At 38.0% G+C, this 24,287-nt stretch overlaps 1 protein-coding gene across 1 annotated transcript in view; it reads left to right on the plus strand.

Moving 5' to 3' along the window:
- The window catches only part of MTA3 (metastasis associated 1 family, member 3), a 136,635-nt gene that overhangs the window by 82,539 nt on the left and 29,809 nt on the right, over window positions 1-24,287 (plus strand). The window contains 6 exon segments of the mRNA XM_010576535.1: window positions 1,492-1,550; window positions 4,068-4,192; window positions 5,473-5,624; window positions 6,126-6,348; window positions 14,835-14,921; window positions 20,215-20,361. Coding sequence (XP_010574837.1) covers window positions 1,492-1,550; window positions 4,068-4,192; window positions 5,473-5,624; window positions 6,126-6,348; window positions 14,835-14,921; window positions 20,215-20,361 — 793 coding nt within the window.

The raw sequence follows: 24,287 nt of genomic DNA on the forward strand, positions 1-24,287 counted from the left end.
TCGATGGAAGTCACTTCTGTAGCTCTGAACACAACTAAGCATTGTGAACAGCAAAAACCTGTTTAAAAAAAAAAAAAAAAAAGCCTATCTTGGAAATAAATGGAAAAGGGCTCCCATATTGCATGGGAATTAATTTGTGGTGGCATAGACTGCTTAGGAGTCTATTTGTCATAGATTGCTTCTCAAAGATGCAACTTTTATAAATGAGAGTTATGGTGATGGACAGCACAGAGGCAACTTTCTGAAATGGAAAAGAGCGGCCGTTTACATGAGGAGGCTTACTCAGGCTATTCGACCAGGAAAGCTGATTAACCCTGTGACTTGCCTTGTGGCTAAGGGAAAAAACTCTCAGAGCAGAATTTTTGATGATACTTTTCTCAAGATGGGAAATACCTTCCTGGATTGTGAATCTTGCAAAGATTGGATACCAGAAAATAGGAGTGTAGCAAAGAAGAGAATTGGCTGTTGAAGGTGAAATGGACAACTAAGTTTTAAACACCTGATAAACAAAGGGAGAAAAGGGGGGATCTTGAGAGATGGGGAGGTAGTGTTGGTTTATTATTGCTGGATATCAATGCCCCCCCCCCTTTTTTTTTCCTCCTCTGTGATAAAATTGACCTTGTTTCAACTGCTTTTCTCTCTTTTTTTTTTTTTTTTATTTTTTTTTTTCCCAAGCGAACAAAAGTAATGTCTTGTGTACAGGAAGAGCAGAGAAATAATCTTTTTTCCTTCATCTTTTACATAAGGACAAATGTTTCAGATAACCAGTAGACATCTGAACTCTGTATTTCTTGTGCCATTGCTGAAAAAATTACTTAGTTACTTGTATAATACATGGCAATAACTAAAACTTCTCAACATTTTAGAAGTTAGTATTACTACCTTGAGTGCAATGATTTTGGGTTTTTGCAAGTATGAAGAAAGTAATAATTTAGTAAATTCACAGACGGTCTTGATAGTCATGTAGCTGTCCTGCTACTGCTGTGTTCCTGAGCTACAGTTTTAATGGCACTTAACGGATGTAGATGTTTAGTTATTTCTAACAGTCACTGGGCTTTACTGTTCCCCTTTCTTATACTGCTTATAAAATACTAGCCTCAGGCTTGACAGAGCACGCAATAAGTATCGAGTTACATTGACTGATGAGGAACTCATCATGTGCAATTTCATTCATTTATTTTCTACTTATTCTGCAATGAGGTTTAGCCACAATGTCATACATGTTTATGTAGATGTAATTTATGTAAATTATAATTGTCGTTTTTACAGTTTTGTTGTCATATGTGAGGCCTGTGAGTTTTACTGGGGAGGACAGTATGCTATAATTTCTAACTAATAATAAAACCAGAGAAATCATTTTTCATGGTTTTCATCTTGTAGATTTCTGCACTTGTTTTGGAGGTTCTTGTGGAATCACAAAATAGAAATAATTTTATGAAATCTTGTACTGGAATATAATAAAATATTTTAATGTGTTAATTTTTCAACTAGAAACGTCTGAAAGCGGCTGAAGCAGAAAGTAAATTGAAACAAGTATACATCCCTACCTAGTGAGTATAACAAAGTGATTTTTTTGAATAATGCACAGGTAAAATTGAAACAGTAACATGCAGTTACATGCAGTAACATGCATGATATTTTCTTAGTTGTCTTTTTAACAGTTACTTTCTAGATATTTGTTATATACAAACAGAATATACAGTGATATAATCAGAAAATGCCACAAACTCTCGCCATAAGTGAAACCTTCGTACTTAACTGAGCCCATTGTCTTTGACCTGCAGACTGCCTGTTCTGGAATGGTGAGAAGTTTTACAAAAGGTGATGAAATGCTACATGAACTGCACACATGCAAGAAGGGCCTTATAGTTTTAAAAGTGTTTTTTCCAGAAAATTGCTTCTGAATCCCTGTAGCACACTTCGTATTTCTGTAAATGCTGTATTTCAAAACAGAAGCAGTTGTTAATGTTACATAAAATAAAATCGGATACTTTCCCATTACAGTTTTATCTTGCTGATACAGTCTGTTTTTCAGCTAGAGACAAGAGATGTTCTGACTGTAAATTAAAGGTAGCTCACAGGCCAAAATCTTATATCTTTGAACAAGTCTTATTAACGAAATCTGTTTTCTTCTGAGGGGTTTTTAATCTGTTTTTTTAAATTTAAACGCAATACTATATCTGCTTTTGTTAACATGTAGTTTACAGAAACAAGATGTAATCTGTCTCTTTCATATTCATAACTTCCTCAAGATTATGTGAAGGGAAAGGGTTACAGATGACATTCTTTTAAGCTTTCTGTGGGTATATTTAGTTTATATATATGTGAATTTCCCATTGTTATGAGTGTTTGTATAACGGAAGACTAGAATACCAAATGAAATACTTTGAAAATCCATTGTTGTCTTTTTGATGACTTACATGAATTGCATATAATAGAGCTTCATTTCCGTATTTCATACAGACTTTTCTCTCTTAAACAGATTTAATAATACAAACAGCAGACTGTTCAATTAATTCTTTTAATCTCATCTCTGAAGAAACGTTGTGAGTTTTGAAGCTCAAGTCTCTAATAAATGATGTCAATTTTAACAAAAGCTGAAAACTCTAGTATGAGTGTTCCCTGACCCTCTCAGGGAAGTGGCCGCTTTAGGAAAACTGTAAGATGCTCAGTCTTTACATAATGCTTTTTCAGTTCCATTTCCTTGGTCCATGTGGACAATTCAGGACTTTTGCCAATATGTTCACAGGAGGGACTAGTTGTATTGGATGACAAAACCTGTTATGAAATGTAGGATTTCTGTGGTTTTTATTTTTCTTACTGTCTGTCTTTTGCCTCCATGTCAAGACAAAATGCATAGTCAATGGTAAGAGGGTGGTAGGACTTCTCAAGTCTTTGATAACTGTGCAATCTAGGGCACTCGTGGTCAAATGGATTGCTTAACATTCTGCTTCAAGACTGATTTATAGTATTTGAAATCCAAGTAGAATTGATTCTCAGAGCTGAATACCTTTTTGAACTTGATCATAAGGTATTTCCTGTAAAAGCAAGGTTCTGCCTTCAGTACCAGAGGGTCCCTTTCAATTCATGGCTTCTCTGGAAGGTAACTAAGCAACAGATCATAATGTGCAAGCCTTGATCATCTCTCGATCCCTTCCCTTGTACCTTGAGCCCACGGTACTTGATAAAGGGTATCTGGAAATTGTAAAAGTGTCTCTCAGTGGATATAGTGAAAAAGAAGGCGGCAGAAGGCAGATTTGCTGGCATTTGGATTACAGACTTGATACAGTAAAGATTTCTTCAATGACTCATTTTAACTAGTCTTGAATATATTTTATGCTACCTAAAGTAATGAATAATCATCTTAGGAATCAGTGTATCCAGCCTTGCATTGTATTGAGAGTATAGCCTGTCAAAGGGGTAATTAACACCCACAAAGCTGGAACTTTGGAAATACTGTACTTAACCTGGTGAGGAGTATATTAATTCTCTCTGAATTAACTGACCTGTAAAGTCCTACTTCACTGAAGTATTAGTAGGTCAAATAATCACAATAATAATATAACAAAAGAATAATCCAAACCCAGTTCTTCAGCCTTCTCAGAGAGAAAGTAGTTTAGGACAGAACCCAGACAGAACAACCTGATATTACATGGGCGAACTTTGCCAGGGTTATAGTACATTCACATTTATTGCAGTTGGTCAGAAGGTATGTACTTCTGCTTGAGATAAGAGGCAGCAGACCCTCTTTTAGGGTGGACAGCCTTGTAGTATTACAGACAGTGTTACTACTCTTACTTGTTATACTCACCCAAAGTCCAGCCTTACCTCGTAAAGCCTTATCTGTTGACTGGAACCCCCGTCTTAAATTCTGTGCTGTGTCAGGCTTTTGTTAATGCTTGACCCTGAGACTTGGTCTTTTACTAGCTTGCCAAGTAGCTTGGACCATGTGAGAGCATTTTACAAAGATCTGTAAGTTTGACTATCAAAGCAGCTAATAAGATTGATTGTTTTCATGTTGACCAACTGGTTAGTAAAATCACTTTTTTTTTTTTTTTTTTTTAAAGCAATAAGCCAAATCCCAATCAAATATCCAGCAACAATGGGAAACCTGCTGCAGTCAATGGAGCAATGGGAGCCTCTTATCAGGCACAGGCCTCACTAATAGGTCGGGCTTGTGAAAGCTGCTATAGTAAGTAAATTTTTTTAAATTTTTTTTTTTTAATAATTCAGGAGTTTGGGCTAATCTTAATATGCACTGTTTTTTAGAAACAAATGTATGTACTTCTGATTGCATGCTATAGAGGATAATTTTCAATGACTTGTGTGGCAGAAATAACTTCTACATTAGAGCTACCTTCAATATACTGATTAAATGTCAATATTCAAATCCACTTCATGATTATTTTTTTTTTCACAATTCAGAAAGTACAGAAGGATAAAGTAGTATAATATGATGGCACTGAAACATTAGTCCTTTACCTTCAGAATACTAGATTCAAATTTATTTTCGGTTCTCCTGTAAGGCTGCAGGGTTTTTGAGTTGGTTTTTTGGGGGTTCTCCCCCCATCCCCACCCCATTGTTGTTGGGGGGCAGGGAGAGGGCATGTTGGTGGGTTTTTTTCCTAGTATTTTTTGTGTTTCTGATGGTCCTTGTTGTACTTCTTGCAGCCTTCAACACAGGTTGCATGAGAGTGGATACAATAAAATCTAGAAATGGGAAGAATTGAAAAGGCCTACCATGTGACAGTTCTTCAGTTATCATTGCTATGGCTGCCTGTCTCTGAAACACCAATTAAATTAAAACCATATTTTGTATACAGGAAGTTCCAGTTACAACGTTTGTTGTTTTTCAAATCACATTTTTTTAAAGAATAGTTTTCTTGAGAAACATTACAAAAAGAAAAGAAAAAAGGTTAAATTAGTGTTTCCTGCTGAGTCTTCACATGCACAAGATAAAGGTATACATGCATCTTCAAGGTCAATAGGAGATGTGCTTGTCCTTTTCTTACATGGATCTTGATTTATAAGTACTCACTTTGCATGACTTGAGGAAAAAAACCAGATCTTAACTAATTCTACTAAGTAACAAGCAGCTTAATAAAGCCTGTCTTCCAGGGTAAGATTAGAACTAGTGGAGGACTTATGGGGCTTTTTGGGGGTTTTTTTTTTGGTAGTCCCCTGGAAGAAAAATCTCTTCTTGGCAATACAAAGCCCCTGGTTTGAAATTAAATAGGGAAGCATTTTCAAAATTTCCATTTGGGAAATTGACTTCTGGGGTGCTTTTGTAAAAAATCGACTAAAAATTAAAATTCTTATTTTCTCCTTGTCAAGTGTATTAAATATTTATCCATATAATGCTCTTACAATGCCCTATATCATGGCCACATAAAGCCATCTAGTACAGCATTTGGATTTAACATATTGAATGTAGCATGCACCAGTTTACCTGTTCTGCTTTCTCCTCCTTAGCTCCACAGTCTCACCAGTGGTATTCTTGGGGTCCTCCTAATATGCAGTGTAGATTGTGTGCATCTTGCTGGATTTATTGGAAGAAATACGGTGGCCTGAAAATGCCCACACAAACAGATGACGATAAACTGTCTTCCAGCCAACCTACAGAGGTAGGTTCTGTAGATAAACTTTCCTGAAATCAAATGTGGTGCTTTCACAAGACTGATGTGATTTGAATATTTAATGGAATGATTTTGTGTGTGTGTGTTCAACTTTGGTATTACAAAACTCAATTTATTAATCCTTTTCCTGTCTTAAGTAGAACTGAACAGTGTGCAGGTCCTGCCATGTCTTTACTTGATTAAGTCTTAGATAAACAAACATCCACTTCATGCATTTTTGGTGGACAAATTTCATCTTGTCAAAAAAATAATATACTATCTATAAAATGTTAATATGATTATACAATATCTCATCTGGAATGGCATTATATATCCACTCACAGCAGAGTTCTCTACTCTGTGTTTTACAGCTTCTTACGTAAGCCCCATTTTTTTGTCTAGTGTTTATACATAATATTTGATTAGCCTTGTGAATTTATCCAAATTGTGGATTTTTTTTAATACTGTAATTCAGATGTATGGGTTGTGATTTTTTGTTTGTTTTTATAGGAATCCCACGTTAGAACTCACATGTCCCGGCAGGCCACACAGGGAACTCCAGTTCGTAACACTGGAAGTCCAAAGTCGGCAGTGAAAACACGTCAAGCTTTCTTTCTTCACACAACGTGTTGGACAAAACTGGCCCGTCAGGTCTGCAAAAATACTCTCCGGCTGCGGCAGGCAGCAAGACGTCCCTTTGTCCCTATTAACTGTGCTGCCATTAAGGCAGAATGTAAGATGTTTTTTTAATTCTTAGTTCTGTGTGCTGTGCTTCCCACCCATTTTTGTCTTTTAATTTTATTTTCTTTTTCAATAAACATTTCTTGTCTATACACTTTTGCTTTTCATTTTTTTCATTTGTCCAGCATATCACCAATACATTGGATAAAGTCTGGCTGCCTTGAACAGATTTCAGGCTGGGGAAATATTTCAAATGAATTAAAAAGGGGATAACTATTACCTCATTCACTTACAAAACCTGTTATTAAAAAAAAAATTGGGGGCAGGGAGGGGAAATCAATGCTGTGACATAAAAAACATGCTTCCTACTAGGCAGTGTGAAAGAAGTTTGGTTTTATATTGTTCGTTTATTCTTGCACTGAGCAGAAAGTATAGATCCGTACCTGGTTTACTACTTCTCCGTGGGGTTAGTCAAGGAATAAGGAGCTGAGGATGCATAAGAATTTAAAACTGGCCTGTAATACAGCCCTTTGTTACTGTGGTGATCAGATGGTGGTGATAGCCATGTTTATTATTACATCATAGTTGCATCTTTTTTTTTTTTTGTCCGTTCCTGTTTTAAATTTTAGTTTTAAATAAAAGTCTGTATTATGCTTGTTCTTTTTATAGCCAAAATATAAAGAACTGACAAATTCACTAGTTACGTGACAAAAGGTTATGAGTTGTTGTAGATAGCAACAGTAAGTCTCTTTATGTGCATATGTGTGTAAGTTCTGCCGCAAAGTCACTGAACGTTCCAGCAGGTTTTGTATCTGCGCTGAGCGCATTGTTTTACTGCTCACGCTGTTTGGTTTATGTTTCCCAGTCTTCCATAGATGCAGTTCTTGGAGCAGACGCTTGGTATTCCAAGATGAGCCGTGCTGGCTCATCGTACTGTGAATTGTATTAGAATTGAAGACACCTTTTTAGAATATTAGATGTTGGGTTTATAACCATGTTTACTAGATTAACGCTAAATGTTTTCCCAGCATATTTAAGTGGGATGCTGATGATGTCAGTGTTGATTATAAGAAATTTACTCCATGGAGCCTTAAAATCTGGTTTTGAGTAATTATTTTCCTCTCATGTACTTCTTACACCAGCCGTTCTTCACATCAAACTCTTCACTTCTGCAGTCATCCAGAACTTGATGAATATTTCTGTTCATTGTCCTCATCTTATTTATTTAGTTTCCCTGTTGGCCATTTTCTTTCTTCTTTCAAAGCTATGCAAGTCAGCAGCAGCTTTCAGATTTAAGGAAACCATATGTCCACTGTGTGAATAAAATGGGTTGTAGTTTATGGAAGAAGTGTGTCTAAGGCTGGGTTAGGATTATGTTTTTAATCCTTAACGCAAAATAAGAGTTATTTTCTGAGAGGAAAGCACTGTACCTTTTAATTTATGTAGTTGGCACTGATTTCTGCTGAATCATGGAGGAAAAATGATTTTAGAAGTTCACTTGAACATCGAATCCTTTTATCCATATCCATATTTCTTCTCACTCACTGCAGTAACTCAGTTCGAAAGAACATGAAGCTTTTGTTTAATGACGAGAAAAAATGGAAAAAAAAATGTTTCATTCAGCTGTTAATCATTGTAGTAGAACAAGTGTTATATACACAGTTCAACTTTAAAACAAAGGAGTGAAAAGCTGAGCTTTTCAGCAGGAAATAGTCACTCTTCTATCAGAATGGCAGTGCTGTGAGTGCTTCCTCTTTGTTCCTTTGAATGAAAAAGTGCCGCATCAGATTAACAACAAGAGCAGAAAGATTTTCTTTTTTCCTGTAGTCTTTGTATTTCGTTATTGTTTTTGCTTAAAGCAAAATTTGGGCCTTGCAAGTTTGTCTTTTTGAATGCTGATATTTCCTGATTAGACCTAGCATAGATTGGGGCGGGGGGGGGTGGAGTCACAGTTGTCAATGCTTTTTGAACACAACGTTCAAATTATTTCATAATAGTAGAAACCAGATTATACCTCATTTAATTAATTAAACTTATGTTTCTCTGTGTGTATACACACACATATATACACACACATGCTCTGCTTCTGGCAATATCTCTTTCTGTGGAATCATACATTACTCTTACCTGCATTGTCATTGTCATATTCTCACTCTAGTAAAGCCTAGTAAGTAAATAAAAAAAAAAAACGTTTTCGAGTTTTGTTCCTGTACTTATATCTGGTGACCTGTGTTCAGTGCACTCTGTAGATTTTAATGTTATGACTAAATAGGATCTCTCTTCCTAAATGCCTTGAATCCTTTTCTAAGGATAGCTTGATGCAAGTAATTTTTTAATTTTTAAATGAGATATTTCATTAATAGTAATGATTTCGTATGTTGAATACCACTAAGTAATTACAATATTGACTGAATGTCTGTGTTGGTGTTACAAAAGTTATAATTGTGCTGGCCAGAGTAGCAGATCACCCATGATGTGATATGGCATGACATGGTTAGGGCATCCAAGAACTGATTTGAAATTTGTTTTCCATGTTGGTGTGCGGAAACTTGAATCTAATGACTGCTTAGATGCTTTGTCACTCGCCTGATTCTTCGTGTGTGCCAAACCAGTGCTTGAAAACATAACAGCGTTTCACAACTGTATTGCAGTAGGCACCATACCAACACTCAGAAACCGTAAAATCTAAAGACAGAAGGATGGTAGGGCACTTACCCCAGCAGCATACCAGGTTTTATGCCTTCTTAGTCATATGCAATTTGTTGAAGTGCCAGGTTGTAAATGAAACTAATTCCCAGTTCTGAGGCAGAAAGTCTGAAAAAGCCAGTCAGAGCTTGCTCATAAAATAAATTGATTTTTGCAGTCCACCCGAACTCATCTGCAGATACTTCTTTTGTTTTGGAGGGGCATGGAAGCCTCTGAGAATGCTAATCTCAGGCCCAGCCATCTTTTAGGTGAAAACAGCTTTCAGACAGAGCATTTTTTTTATTACTATAATTCCACCCACATCGTCGCCTTCGGCCCATTACATCCACTGGCAGAAAACAAGGTCCTATTCCATGTTCTTCATTCCTTCAGTTAACGCAGAGAATTGGGTTTTTCTCATTAGTGAACCATACAGCATGACCCCTGCCCGGATGCCAGCGGGAGGTAGTGGAGACAATGCATTTACATCCCAACTCAATCTAGGGATGGTCACCGGGAGGTTGAGAAGGCATGGCATCTCCTGCTAGGAGCACAAGCCATTGTGGCAATCTCGGGCTTTGTTCTCCCTGAAGAGAATAGACTCGCTGTAGTTGTTGACAGTAAACTTGTCTGATGGATTTTTCAGGAATAATTAGAACTGGTGAACTGTTTTGGTAAGAGGAAGTTCCCATGCTGTAAATTAGGCAAAATACCTTCATTTTATTTTAAATATGTTGCACGTTTTTTTAGCAAGTTAAGCAAAATTATCCTGTCTATGGAAGGTCTCTTTAATCAGAGAAAACCAGAATGGGCATTCTTCTCCAGACAGTCACTGACAAGATTGGATCTCTCTCAAGCTGACAGGCATGTTGATACATACATGGCAGTGAGCCATGATCTGTGAACCTTATTAGTTCAACACAGGAAGATTTGTGAGGGACTTTTTTTTTTTTTTTTCCTGCTTGGATATAGTTTTATGACTATAACTATATATTAATTATAGTAATTTAAATTTGGGTAACTGTACTCCGTCTGTGTAGACATGATTGTCAAAATGTTTTCAGTGGATGGTAATATATTAGCTGTATAATATATATATAGTTATCTGGAAGTGGGTATACTGTTTATGATGAAGACTTAACGTACCTTTAAATCTGCAGATTTAATAACAAGTTTGGTACACAGTACTTGCTTGTTATGATCTGGTTTGATAAAACAAAGACAAGTGAAAATTAAGTAGAATATGCAAAATGTTACTGATTTGTCTTTGTAAGCATACAGCCTATGTTTTACTGACATAAAACTACCCATTCATCTGAAGTGAGTAACATTTATGGGTATTGGCTCACAAACAATGTTTTGTATCCTTGATTTTGATAGCTGCAGAAGATCTTTTGGCTGCATCTAGGATGAAAATATTTTCCCTACTGTTATCTTTGAATACAATTTGTGCCAGATTTTAGTAGCCAGTAAAACAATTAAAAGAACACACTATTTTTTTTCCAAAGCTTCTAAGAAGAATGCAATTCAGGGAGTACATACAGCACAGTACATTCATTAGATAATCTGAATTTTGATAGAGATACGATGAAATGTCAAAGAGAAATAACTCCCCAATGAGAGTCTCTAAGCTAAAGAGACCTACAAATCTAGTTTAAAAAAAGGAAATCATTAAAAAAAACTTTCAAATCTGAAAGAACAAGCCTCATTCGCTATTATTTTCCCCATGGCATTCCTGATTTCGTTGGCCTCTGTAATACCCACAACAGTCATCACTTTTCTAGGTTAAAGATATGGTCTGTTTAAAACGTCATAAAGAATCTCTTTCACCCTGTGGTTCATTATGTTGTTCCCTGGAGTTTTTCTAATCGTATTGTATCCTCTGTAGGGTTATGGTGCCCCAAATTACATGCACTTCAAGATACAGGTTTCCCATCATTTTAGTGTCACAGGTTTTCTATTTTCCTATTATAATTTCTAATATTCTAATTTTAATTTCTTTTTAAGTGACTACTCTTTAGTGTTGTCTAGATATTTTTAGAAAACTGTTGATACTGAGTCCATGAATTCTCTTCTGCATGATGGTGGTGTAGAACCCATCATTATATATTTATGTTACAGTCATTTTACCCCTTAAGAGTCAATTTACATTTATTGCTTGATGCTGCTGATGTCCTTTGCACTCAGTTTTAGCTTTGATTATGCTCAGTAATTTCTTCCTAGGAAACTTTAACTCTCTAACCACCTCTTTTCCTGATCTTTTATATGTTGAACTGCACAGATCCTTTGGGGCTTACATAGACAATTAGTTTTAATCAGGTTTTAATCCCTGAAAAAACTTCTCTTTTACCCTGTAACAGCTGGACAGCAACGGTCTTTGGTGACAAGAGTTTTTTGAAAGCCAATTGAAATGCTAAGTTGGATGCCAGAGCAGCTGCATGCGTGCATGTCACGACTCCTGCAGAGGATCCTGGCAGACCGGTGACACTTGCTGTTACTGGTTTACAAAACGTGGAGGTAGGAAGGGACCTGCGGAGGTGTCTGATCCCACCCCCTGCAATGAAGGTCCTGTGCTCGGGGGCTCTTTGTCCAAGTGAGATCTGTGTATCTCCAAGGACGGAGACTGCAGCTTCTCTGGGCACCTGTTCCAGTGTTCGATCAACCTGACAGTAAATGATCTTTTCCTTACATCTAGCAAGAATTTCCCATCTCCCAGCTTGTGTCTGTTGCCACAGCCAGCCATAGTATGTTGTCCTACCCCTGCGTACCTCCGGGAGGGGTCTGGCTCGGCCTTCCCTGTGCTCTGCCGCTAGGTAGGTAGAGGTGGCAGCCAGGTCTCCCCTTGGCCGCCTCATCCGAAGGCTGCCAGACCCGGTTCCCTCAGACTCTCTGGGCACGTCCTGTACTCCAGCCCCCAGCCAGCTCGGTGACTCACCAACAGCTGGACTCGCTCCAGTATGTCCGTATCTCTGTTGTAGTGGGGATCCTGGGGCCTGGACGTGGTTTCACAAGGGCCGAGGGGAAGGGTGACCTCCCTCTCCCCGCTGGCTGCGCTTCTGCTGGTACGGCCCAGCGTGCCATCGTCCTTGTTGCAAGGACACGCCGCTGAACAATGCGAGCACGTTAAACATGTTTTCCCCTTTCAAGGTCTTTGCTGGCTCCCTTGATGTTTCCATATTTAACTGTATGCCTCTATTAATAGTTCAGCCCTTCTGCCAGTCTGCAGACCTACTTACTGAAGAATGTTATCACATTTGCCGTGTTTTTGTTCTCTTGAACCAAGAGCAGTTTGAGCATTAGTTACACACCAGTAGTGTACGTGCTCAGCAGTTTCTGTTTGGATGAATTCCACCTGGTCCGTGTAACTTGTTTTTATTCATTAACCAGCTTGTTTTGAAGTACTTCCTATGGACCCTTTGACATGACGCAGTTCTCATACTTTCCTCATAAAAGAATTTTGAAAGTGAGCTTCTTTTAAGTTCTTCTGCAGTGAACGCTGATGCAAAGAATGCATTTGGCTTTTCTGTCATGCCTTCATCCTTCCTGTCTGTTTTCCTCACACCTTGATCGTCTCCTATTGCTACACTAGGCACTAGCACACTTTCTGCTTTTCATATGTTTGAAAAAATACACTATCAAATATAATACTCTTTTTAAATTTTTTTTTTTCTCATAGATTCCACTACTTCACTGATCTCAGAAGATTTTTATTGTTCATGTGGAAGCCTGTATTTGATTTTAGGACTTGTTACTAATTTTGTTTTTGACAACTTCCTACCTAAATTTTATTCTATGGTTTTACACTTGAGGGTGATGCACAATCTAATGTTTGTGTTTTTCTGTATGTAGTGCGTAAAAATCATAAAGTTTATTATACTTTTTTTATGGGAGTACCATATTGTGGATTAAAGTTTGCTGCTGTGTTAAACATATTTAACTGTTTTACTGGATAAGTGTGCTTTGGAATACCCACCTGGTAGCTTTGGTGAACATGCTTTGCCGCAGCATGGATATTGTGCTTTCTTTGCAGTCTGTATTCTCAGTCAGCATATTAATATCTCACCATGATTCAATGTCTTTTTTTAGTCAAGACATGTAGATGGAAAATTTTCTTGCTAATTACTTCTTAGGAGATGCTTTGCTGGTCCCAAAGTTAACTTTAAAATACTTACTGTATAGTCTGTGCTTATTTTACTTAAGGGAGACAGTGGAGACACATCGTTCTACTCTGTCACTTAAAATATTTCAAGTGTTGTGGAATATTAAAAACATTCCAGGCACCAGGTTCAGTGCATTTTTTTTTTTTCACTGAGAACAGTATATTTTGTTACTAAGATAAAATAATAAAGCACTTTGTGTACTCAGCATTAGGACTCTGGCATCTTTGGGCTGCCCAGATACGAGCTTGCATTTCCAGAATTTCAAGTAGATTACTTAATATATTGAAATAAGTTGTGCACTGTCTGTTGCATTGAAAACATCTGTGAACATACTGAAATACTTATTTCAGTCATTGTTGGGGTTTCATGACCTACATGGTTTTTACACAGAGCTGGATAGAATATATAAAGGAATTGTAAATTTTTCTATATAGTGTCTTAATCCTCTTTGTGTGACTCCATCTCATGTGCTGGAATGAAGCAAACAGGAACATTTTGGTAAAACACAAGGTGGAGGCAAAGGGGAATTAAAATTACTATAATCTGTTTATAAGATGTAGCTCCTGTAAAGCTTGTTAGGAAATGCAGATCTGCATGGGTGTATGTGAAACGTATACAAAGAAAGGTGTACATGTAGGTATGTATATGTAGGAAGTAATTCCACATGAAAGAATTCTAGATCTACACAATCAACATATTAATGCAGTTTTGTACAAAACGGACTACCTGTGTTTTAGGAATACTGGAGGCCCTATATGGGGATTACTTGTGTGCTTTTGGGAGACAGATAACCCAATCATTCTGAGTCATTTAAAAAAAAGATAGTACTCTTCCAGTAGTCTTGAAACTATTTACTGAAACCTAGTGTCTTGTGAATTTTTTTCTTAGGTTGATTGACTCCGCTGTCTAAGCATGAACCTCTTCATAGTAACACTTCTATGTTTGGGGCATTTAGACAGATTATCTGCTTGTGTATTCACAGTGCCTTTAAAGGTGTGAGTTCATACTTGTAGCATCAAATTTAAGGTAGTTACTGAACTGCTTATTTTCATTTAGAGGAAGTTACAATCTTTGAGACCTTTTTGCTCTGTTATACTTGGTCACAACTGACCACTTTGTTCAAAAGTTATACTAAAGGGGTTTTTTTGGTTTGTTTTTTTTAACCTTCATCTTGCCATGATAGCCCGAGTTCTGTTTTACTTACTAAGAATTATATGAATCACCATACCATGTAAGGCATGAGAGAAATCAGTAGTCCCAACTTTAAATCCTTCTTACTTCTGTTACCCTGTTTAAAGCCAGACAAGCTTGTCGAAAACAGTGAAGAATTCAATGTAAATTATTTTTAATAGCCAGAGCTGCTTTTATTTTAGTACTCATGTTTTCACGTTTCATTTGCCTAGCTGACTGTCTCCAGAAAGACTTTGTAAGCAAAAAATGTGGTCAATTTATGTTAGAACTTACATTAACTTTAAAAAAAAAAAAATAGTCATAACATCACTTGCATGAATGAGGACATGGCCTGCCTCTAAATATCCATCATTTTTAGTGCTGATGAAAAAAAGAAGAACATGTGCTAAAAGGAAAAAAGAAATTTGTGGTAAAAATGCAAGTCAGAAACTGGTTGGTGTGTCCTAATTATATTTGTGACAGTAAAATATTTAAACTGAGTTTTATTCTTTAAAATTCTCAGATGCAGATCGACATTGTGAGCTTGCTGGAAATCCTCTGAAGATAAAAAGCACCAGAAAACCACTGTCATGTATCATTGGGTATTTAGGTGCGTATCTGCCTCCAGAGAATAACGAACCAAATGAATATTCAGTGTGTACTGATACTTAAAAATCCTATATGCATAGAATGAGAGATTTACACTTTTAGCAACAAGAAAACTATAAAATTAATAAATTTATAAAAAGTCTGGTCTGCTATCAGTTGCAAAACTGCGTGATTGAACTTGCAGGATGTAGGCAGAAGGCCTTCTGATACTGGTTTAAAATGACAGAGTGAAACCTGATGTAATTTACAATGTGAAAAATAGTCTGGTAGTCTAAATAAAAAAATAAGTGCTCAAAGCGGAGATATTCAGTATACTCTGGTCCTCTGCTGTGCCCCTTGAATGCACTTGTAATACTCCTGTGTACTTAAAATGAGGAGACCTCAGCCACGCTTAGACACTGATCTTTTAATTTGATGACATAATTTTAAAAGATGTGATGAAATCCGTACTGAGATCACAGCCAAGAGGATAATGAACTCACATAAGATTATGGGGAGAGAAGTCTAGTAATTGTGATTCCTTATTAAAAAAATGAAAATCATCCTCTTTGCAAGGAACCACCATTGACAAATATTTACACAGTCATACAAGAGTTGAGATACCCCAGAGGCTTTCTGTTAATCCTCAAATGAATACAGAAATCAATCCATTGATCAGAAAAGCAGTGAGTAATTCTGCAGTGTATTAATCCCATTCTGCAGAAAAGAAGCTGAGGGTGGAGCTCAGTCTTGATGTTTTGCTCAAAATTTCAATCAACAGGAGCTTTTTTTGTACTGGAACAAAGTAAACAGTAACAGTCTCTTACTGAAATAGAAATCAGCTATTAATGTAGTTATAACTGTTCTTCCAGAACATCAATTTTAACAAAATCCAAACTTCAGAAAACTGGATAATGAAGAATTAATGCCCACTCTCACTGAATTTTGATTCCTTCTGCCCTGAGTTTAGGAAATAAGCCAGTGATAATTTCCCACAGGCATGCCAGCTGTGCGCGTTACGTATGTTGTCATTAGAGTGGATGAGGAAAGGACTGCTTTGATTGACTTGGTGGAGCTGTGGTTGTAAGGGGAGGTAATCAGAAGGGAGATGGTTCATCAGGCTGACCCGTCTGTTCAGTCAAAGAAAGAAACAGCAGCATGTGTGATCTTAGAAGATACTGCGTGTTTTTAGTGCCTGCATTTTATTTAGTCGGTGAGGGGTTGTCTTGATACCTCTGGAAGCATAAGTCTGTAGGGTTAATGGGAGCAAATGGCTGAACAGTGTCAGACAGCATTGTGTGTACTTAGATGAAGGTTTTGTAGAAGATTAACAGTGCTAAAATATACCAGGTATCTGTAGAGTCCACTTAGCATTTGACGGCATGGGAAATAAAGGTATCTCACTACATTTGATGGCAAATAGTATGTGTTACAGGGATATGAAGGGGGTACCCAGTGTAGCTGAATACATGCATCTGAATTAGCTGTATAAGGATGGCTAGAAAACGGCTTTTTGTTTGCCATTTAGCTTGGTGGGTTTTTCTTAGTTTAGTTTGTTTGTGAGGGGGTTTTTGTTTATTTGGGATTTTTGCATGTTCCAGTGAATAAGTAATGCTTGCATTATTTTTCTCATAAAACTTAGTATTAAATATCATGTCACAGCTTATACAGGAGGCATTTGTTTTCTTTTAAAAATTCCTTCCATGCCATTCCCACAGACATTTATTGGCATACAGTTAATCGTGTGTCTCGGGGCACTACTGTTTTCAGCCCTAGTGGTAAGGCAGAGAGGATTTCAGTGCCCTACACACCCTGCATCATCACTTCCCTTTATCCCTGTTCTGCTTCTTGGCTGCCAGTTCCACAGGTGAGATAGGTTAAGCATTAAAAGTAGGCCCTGTCCTCTAGAGAGCTGGGGCTAATCCCCTCTAATCTCTTCAGTCATCACTGTGCTTACTGAACAAACCCCCTAAGGTGAACCACTGACTAATTAAATGTCCTATATTACCTCCTAGTTAAGAGGAAACCAGGCTAACATTTCCAGCTGGGATGCGTGTTGAGGAGATGAGATGGGAGAGAGGTGCAGCTGCTTAAGCACCTCTGGAATCCAGGATACTTATTTAAGTGCCTCAGCAGGAGACTTCAGCTTTTCTTTGTTTGCTTTGGATTATTTATTTTTTTTACCCTAGTGACATGAGTAGAAATGGGAGAAGTTTTTAGAGTTGTTATTTACTTGTTTGAGGCTGCAACTTGGTCATATAAAAAGGCTTCCTAATACATCATTCAAGTATCGTTTCTCACTCCTGTTTTATTTTTATTTCAGAAATGATCATACAGTCCGAATGTGGCCAACTGGTTATTTGTTGTGTGGGTAAAGGGATAATTTGGGTTATTTGGATGTTATAGTTAGTTCTCTGAGTAAGCAGAAGGTGCAGGTGACTAGAAGATTTTCAGTGAAGTACTAGACAATAGAGCAAGGATAGGCACAGCAGGAATTAAAAGATCCCTAATTACTATTATTCCATAATACAATAATATGATGGGATAATATAATTCAGGCAAAACCCCTGAAATGCCTCATTACCCCTCTCAGGTGTGATGAAGTAGCTAGTTAGAAAGTGCTGATCTAAAGCATGCAGGTATTTGAAGCAAGTCTATATGTAGAGGATGAGTGAGTGTAAGGTGTAAAGACCCCACAGGAAGGACTCAATCCATTGGGAAGTGGTCCTGGCTGTTTAATTAAGTTTGTTTCTACAACTTAAAGGGAGAGCTTGGTCTTGCTACATTCCTCTACTGCAGAAAGAGAGAAAGGACAGCCTTTGTGGTAAACTAATGGAGGATTAGTGACCTCCAAAAAGAAGAAAAGTCGAAGGAAGAAAATGCTTCCTTCTTCAACTGTTTGCTCACACTGAAAATACAAAATTACATGTCCTATACGCTGTAGACAGGAGGAGTTTATGAGTTGTTGTATGTTGGTGCAGCTGCTGGGATTGCTGCGGTTGCTGCTGGAGCTCTTTGGCAAATAAGGTAGTATTTTAGTGGTGTTAGCCCTGAAAATTAACCATTTCCTTCGGAAAATTGGAAAAGATTGCCAAATGAACATTTTAGAATCCAAATTCCAATCATCTTCAGCAAACGGCGCAAACCTTTCTATTTCACTTTAAAGGTTTGCTTTAGCAATCAGTAGTGTTCGTAACATTAAGCACGCCTCTGTTCCCATTTTGGTAAAAAAACCAAAATAGACACTTGTTCTCTACAGCATGAAGAATGGGACATGCCATGAAATCTGCTGGGTGCGTGGTGTTCCTAAACTCTTTTATATGAAAAGCAGAAGAGTACTGCAGTGAATGGCAGTAAAAAGCTCTCATCTCAGTAAGTGGTGAGAAGATCGGTGACATCAGACTAGCCTTTACAGGACTGCCCTGACGCAATTACTTGTACGCCAGCCCCGTGCTATCCTAACACCTGTCTGTACACTACCATACTCTTTCTTACCTGACCCTCTTGAAGCATCTTGGATGAGGGTGTTCATGCTTTAAGACTATTATTGCAAGCTCTGGCCAAACCAGCGGTTAACAATTAAGCGAAGTCTTTTCAAATGTGGAAATTGTTGGCATTGTCTCCTCCTGGCATGCTGTTCCCAGTGCAGCCTGGCCACGTCACTGAGGCCATCCTGCTCCTTTCCACCTGTTTGGATACTGATGAAACTGTTTGGCTGTCCCACCTTTATGTATCTGCCTTTTAAAGGTTATCATGACTTCTCACGGCACAGCCCCAGCCTCCCCCGCAGCCACGGCTGGTTGCTGGTCGGGCTGGGTTCCTGCAGGCTGGGGGTGAAGGCTCGCTGTGGGAGTGAGAGCGTGAGGTTGGGCAGGCGGGCACTCAGATATCAGACTTCCTTGGCATTTCTGAAAGAGGAAAAATCTGCTATCGCACCAGACTTCAACTTTGTGCAATGATTTCTGTTTCTCCTGCTTGATAGCCGGGAATGGCAGAGGCTGGAGGGCCTCCTCCTTGGATACCTGGCCTCACTTTAGATTTTGCATGTTCCCAGCTTCCATGCTTTATTTTATAAACAGAAAAGCAGAAAGCTGCACTCTTCAGGAGGTGGAAACCTGGGCTACAAATGAGAAAGTACTTAATTTTTGCCTTCTGATCTTACTCCCCTTGGGCAGCTGGCTCTCCTGATCTGTCTCCCAGCCCCTCTGCCCTCACGTTCTCAGCCCAGAGGTCTCTCCTGCTCCCTGGGGCAATCAGGTGGCCGGCTGTAATGGGGCTGCAAGTGCCTCGCAACCTCTGCAGTGCCGGCAGCTGGTGCCCTGCGGCCGTGTCAGAGGGATGGGGACCTGCCCTCAAGCAGTCTGACGTCCCTCACAAATCTGGGTCGGTCTGAGGGCATATACAGTGGTGGCATTTTGAACCCAAATGTGTGATGGGAATAAGTTAATTGGTTCAGCAAATGCCTGGTGAAGGGCAAGCAGACTCTACTGAGGCGTCCTTTTGCCGCTTCTATCTGGCAGACATCAGAGAAATTTCCATACAGCTGCATCAGCTTTTGGCAAACACAGCAGCTGCCACCTTGAAGTGTGCTGGCCAGATGCATTTCGCTGCCTCTTACGCACCTTTCTTCCTCCTTCTCCAAAATAATCCTGCCCCGTGAACCATATTAGATACTCTGGTACGTTTGAAGCTCCCCAGTAATGACTGTGTATGGGAGTCTGGCAGTTCCTGGGGAACCCACTGCAGTCTTGATTTTTGTGTTCCTGCTGCAGTTTTGGGGTACTTCTAGTTCCAGAGCTCTGCTGTGGCTGGCCCCCTGACTTTTGCACCTGGTGACCTGTGTTTGGGGAGATCCCCTAAAGCTTGTTATTGGGACAGAAAATACTGAATAGCTGAGGTATTGAGGTGATTTCACTATAGTAAAATGCTTTTATTTGCTTGCTAAAAAATCTGTAGGCATGTAGCTCCAATACAAACCTCAAAAGGGTAGGAAAATATAAACACAGTCCTGTTTCAGATTGATCTGTATTAACAAATTTCTCTTCAACCTCTGAAATCCTTACACTTCTACACCCATAATATTGAACTTGGGCAATCTAAAGTGAAATAGATTTTTCTTACTTGGAGGAACTGTAGGTGTGAAGACTTGTATTTGAATTGTTATTCAAGGTCCTGTAAACACACTCCTGCAGAAGAAACTTTCTTTCCTTTCACTGGAAATTTAAATGTAAATTTAATATGTTGAAGAGACTATTTTTATTTATTTTTTAAATCAAGTATGTATAATTTCTCTCTCTCTCTTTTGTCTCAAACAGAGATTCATCCTGCAGTGAAACCCAATGTAATCAGGTCAACACCAAGCCTTCAAAGTCCAAGTGCAAAACGACTGCTTGCACCCTCCAATCACTCTTCATTAAGTATTTTGGGAAAAAGAAACTACAGCCATCATAATGGTCTTGATGGTATGTGAAGGAATATAAAAGAAATATTCTTTAAGTCTCTGAATTGCAAAACTTTGTGTGGACCTGAGATGACATTAAATAAGGGGATACAGACCGACAAGTGTAAGACATGAATAGCGTGTGTATAGCATTGGTTCTTAATGCAGTGAATGGTGGTGCTTATTCATTGAACATGGATATATTAATGGCACCTCTTGCAAAAACCCCTTTTACCATTTTTCTTAGTAATCTTGATATAAAAGGATGAGAAAAGAATAAAACAAATTTGGTGAAGGCAGAGATGCAACATGTTTTGTTTTGCCTTATTGCTTTGCGTTTTTATCTGAAGAAATATTTTGCAGAGATCTGCAAGACCCTTTGAATTATTCTGTGTGAAATTACTTATTGCATACTGGGCCTGCTACTTTACAGCCAATCCCTTTGTTGTTATGTGAATTCTAAACATGGTTTAGTCTGGATTCTCAACAGTGCAATTGGTGATAGAGGGGAAAAAAACTTCTGGTGTCTTGCATCCCAAGACCGATGTCAAAGAGTCAGTTCAAACAAGAAGTAGTCCTGGCTATAAGGACTGGTGGAAGGTAGGCACTCCTTAGAAAGCGATTGTACCTGCATTTATACCGCTTGCAGAGGAGGAAGCGAAAGGGCTGTCACAGAGGTACAGGAGAGGCTTTTCCTGTACACTATGCAGCGCCAGAGGTGATGTTTAAGCCTGTTGTATCCAGCCACTTCATTACAGTATGGTGCAAATAGAGAGCAGATATGAAGCTGTGCAAAAACTGATGGAAACTTCTGGGTAAGGCTAACTTTTCTCAAATAATTATTTTTTTATTCTGAAAATTGACTGTGGATTACCGATTTTTCTTTTTTTTTTTAAATCATTAGCAGAAAGAAAGGTTTTCAGCTGGAACTGTGAACAGTTTTACTTCATGTCCAAGTAAGAGGAGAATCCAGCAGGATATGATTTCTTTGCACTGAAAAGAAATGCAAGTGTTCCTGAACTCTGTTTTTGTGAGATGTAACTTCTGTAAGCCATTAGCTTATTTGTTCTGTAATTGAACAAGGTTGTTGAGATCAGAAATCTGAAAGAAGTTAGGCTCTGAAGTAGACTGTTCAGGACACAGTCTGCTCAAAAGAGGTGACTGTTTTAATGCTTCACAGAATAGGTCGAGGTAGAAATGAGAGGGACTCCCCTTTTAGAGAAACTAATGGAAATAGTATTCCAAATACAGGAAGAAAAAGTTGATCCATTATCCATCATCTTCCCATAATGATCATGTTTTTCTGTCATTGCCAACGCTATTTGTATGTTGCAGTGAAAATACCTACTGTACATTTAATAATACCTAGACAGAAATCACTACACACTTTGACAAGAAGTGGTTATTTAGTATACACAGAAGAGAGGATCACTTGGACCTCTGCTCAGTGTGCAAACAGTCGTTACACAGGAGGCAAATAGCTTGTGTTGCCGCGCATGTTATTCAGTGGACCAAGATGACAACCATGTGACTTGTACTTGGAAGAAAAGATGATGACATTAATAGGCATAGCCATAAATGCTGAATTTCCACTATGATCTCTGAGTGTGAAGTTCTGCAGGGATGGTCTAGTAGTTGCTGCTTCCCCCCTCCACCAATGCTGGCCATTAGACTGGGCTTTCCGTATGAGCTTTGAGAGATGAATGACTTTCACCTGGAAATAAAGATGATGTTACATTTCTACTGCAGAGAAAGCTGTAGCAATAAGTTCAAGGTAAACATTATTATGATTACGTCCCTCCTTCTGTCCCTATAAGGAGGCATGCTTGGAAGTCTAAAATTTTCCTTCTACTTAGTACGGATATTCTCTTCAAAGTAACGAGTGTATAAAACCAGTCATTAGCCACTCTGATTAGTTTGTATCAAACAGTCAGACAACTGTGTCAAGGCAATTTGCACAAAATCTAATTTGAAAAATTAGTATTGAGAACTCTAAGTCACTGATTTAGGAGATAACTATTTCTGCTTGTCTAATCTTCTGTGAAAATACAACTTACTGGAAAGCATATATCCTAAATAACTGAAATCTGTATTTTGTTAGCGTAAAAATGGCTATTTTAGTATTTAAAAATGCCTATTTTGGTTCTTATCCTAGCCCCTCTCTTTAATTAAAAGCCTGCAAATTGTAAATAAAATGCAAAGAAAAAGCAACAAATCAGTAGTAATGGTACTCAACAGCACAGGTTCTCTGTTCCTTTTGACTTAAAAACAATTACCTTTAATATTTACAATTTAACTCCTTCTCTGATTATTGGTAAATATAAAATACATTTTTTTGGGCTGTAATTTATCCAGCTTCTCTTTAGTACACATCAAAAACTCAGTGACCAGATCAACTTGGGAAATTATGGTTTCTGTGTAATTGCACTGACCACAGTGTGCTATTTGTGCAATGAAAGGTTTTACCAACCTCCAGACTTTTTGTGTTACTATAATTATACTAAAAGGCTTTTTTGGTTCCAGAATACTATTGATTGTTGCAGGGTTGACTGCATTGTATCAATTAACAGTATCCAGAAAGCCTGCTATGGAGATGATGATATATTCTGTCTTTCAGTGCATGTTTTCCTGAAATGAGCAAACAAAAAGTAGCACAGTGGGCTTATATTAAGTCTTATCTCTTGCTATTTTCATAATCTTAATGTTATTGACATAGAAATGTCTGCATGTTCAGGTTTGCTTTTTTCCAACAGTATTAGAAATTTGTTGTAAATAAGCCATATAAATATGTTTACTTAAGATATGCAATAATTTACAGCATTCAAGTAAATGTCACTTAGGCTTGCGTAAATATATATTTAGATTGGCATGTTTAAAGTCAGTCTTACTGCCTAGGTGAGTTGAGTGCCGTATTTTGACAGAATTTGTTATAAACAAAGTAATAATTATTGGCTCAGAAACAAAGCAATGTAATATGGAAATGGCACTTCTTTATGCCTGTATGGGGGAGTGGGGGAAGATTATGAGAAACATCTTTAATATTTGGTTTAATGCTTTTAAGAGTAATAAACAAGAACATGATTAGCATTTCTTAGAGAAGTCTTATGTTGGCTTGAGTCTTGATTTTGTCCAATGCAGCACAAGTTTCCCTTTCAATTTTCCGTGGACGCACCTCCAGCAAGAGTCTGGTGCAACTGATAGGGGTGAGGGAGTCTGTCATTTCTGACTATTATTGCTCAATCTTTATCGAGAATGATGAGGGAACTCATTTATCTCTTCATAAATGGTGGGGGTTGTGCCCTGATGTCTTGCTATTAACTCATCGGAGTGTCAGTCACTGGTGGCTGACAGTTGTAGTTGTATGCTTGAACCCATGCATAAGGCGTAGACTTAAGTAAAATTGCACTGCTTAAGCATTGTGTATTGTAACTAGATAGAAGATCTTGTACTTGTGTGTGTCCTTTATTGTAGGAGGAAGACTTTTTCTGGATGGTCTTAGAAAAGTGTTTTTCCTTTTATTTTCAAACAACAGCAAATCTCACATTCTGTAGGATGGAATGAAAAATGCCACAAAGCTTTTTTCTATTATGGAAAAAAATCACAGTACTTTGGGGAGCTTTTGTGTAATGTGCATGCTGGTGCTTTTAACTACCCTGAGATGCAGTATTTCCACTGCTGCTGAAAATAAAGTCAACAAAACATATTTAAGTGGTTCTCAGTGGTGAAGACAGCCTCTTTCAAATGGGAAAATTCCGTCTTCAGAAAATCAAAACGTTGCAGAATGTTACGTATATCCAATTTTATGACTGGAGTTGACGCTGGGAAGATTTAGGTGTGACTGTAAAGTGCTTTGTAGATGTTTTGAATCTGATCTTTAAATTACAGTGTCTGAAATTATTCCAAGCAATTACTTTCACCCACAAGCCGCTTAACTGTGAGCAACAGTAC

Source organism: Haliaeetus leucocephalus, unplaced genomic scaffold, assembly GCF_000737465.1.
Source record: "Haliaeetus leucocephalus isolate CR32 unplaced genomic scaffold, Haliaeetus_leucocephalus-4.0 Scaffold526, whole genome shotgun sequence".
NCBI lineage: Eukaryota > Metazoa > Chordata > Aves > Accipitriformes > Accipitridae > Haliaeetus > Haliaeetus leucocephalus.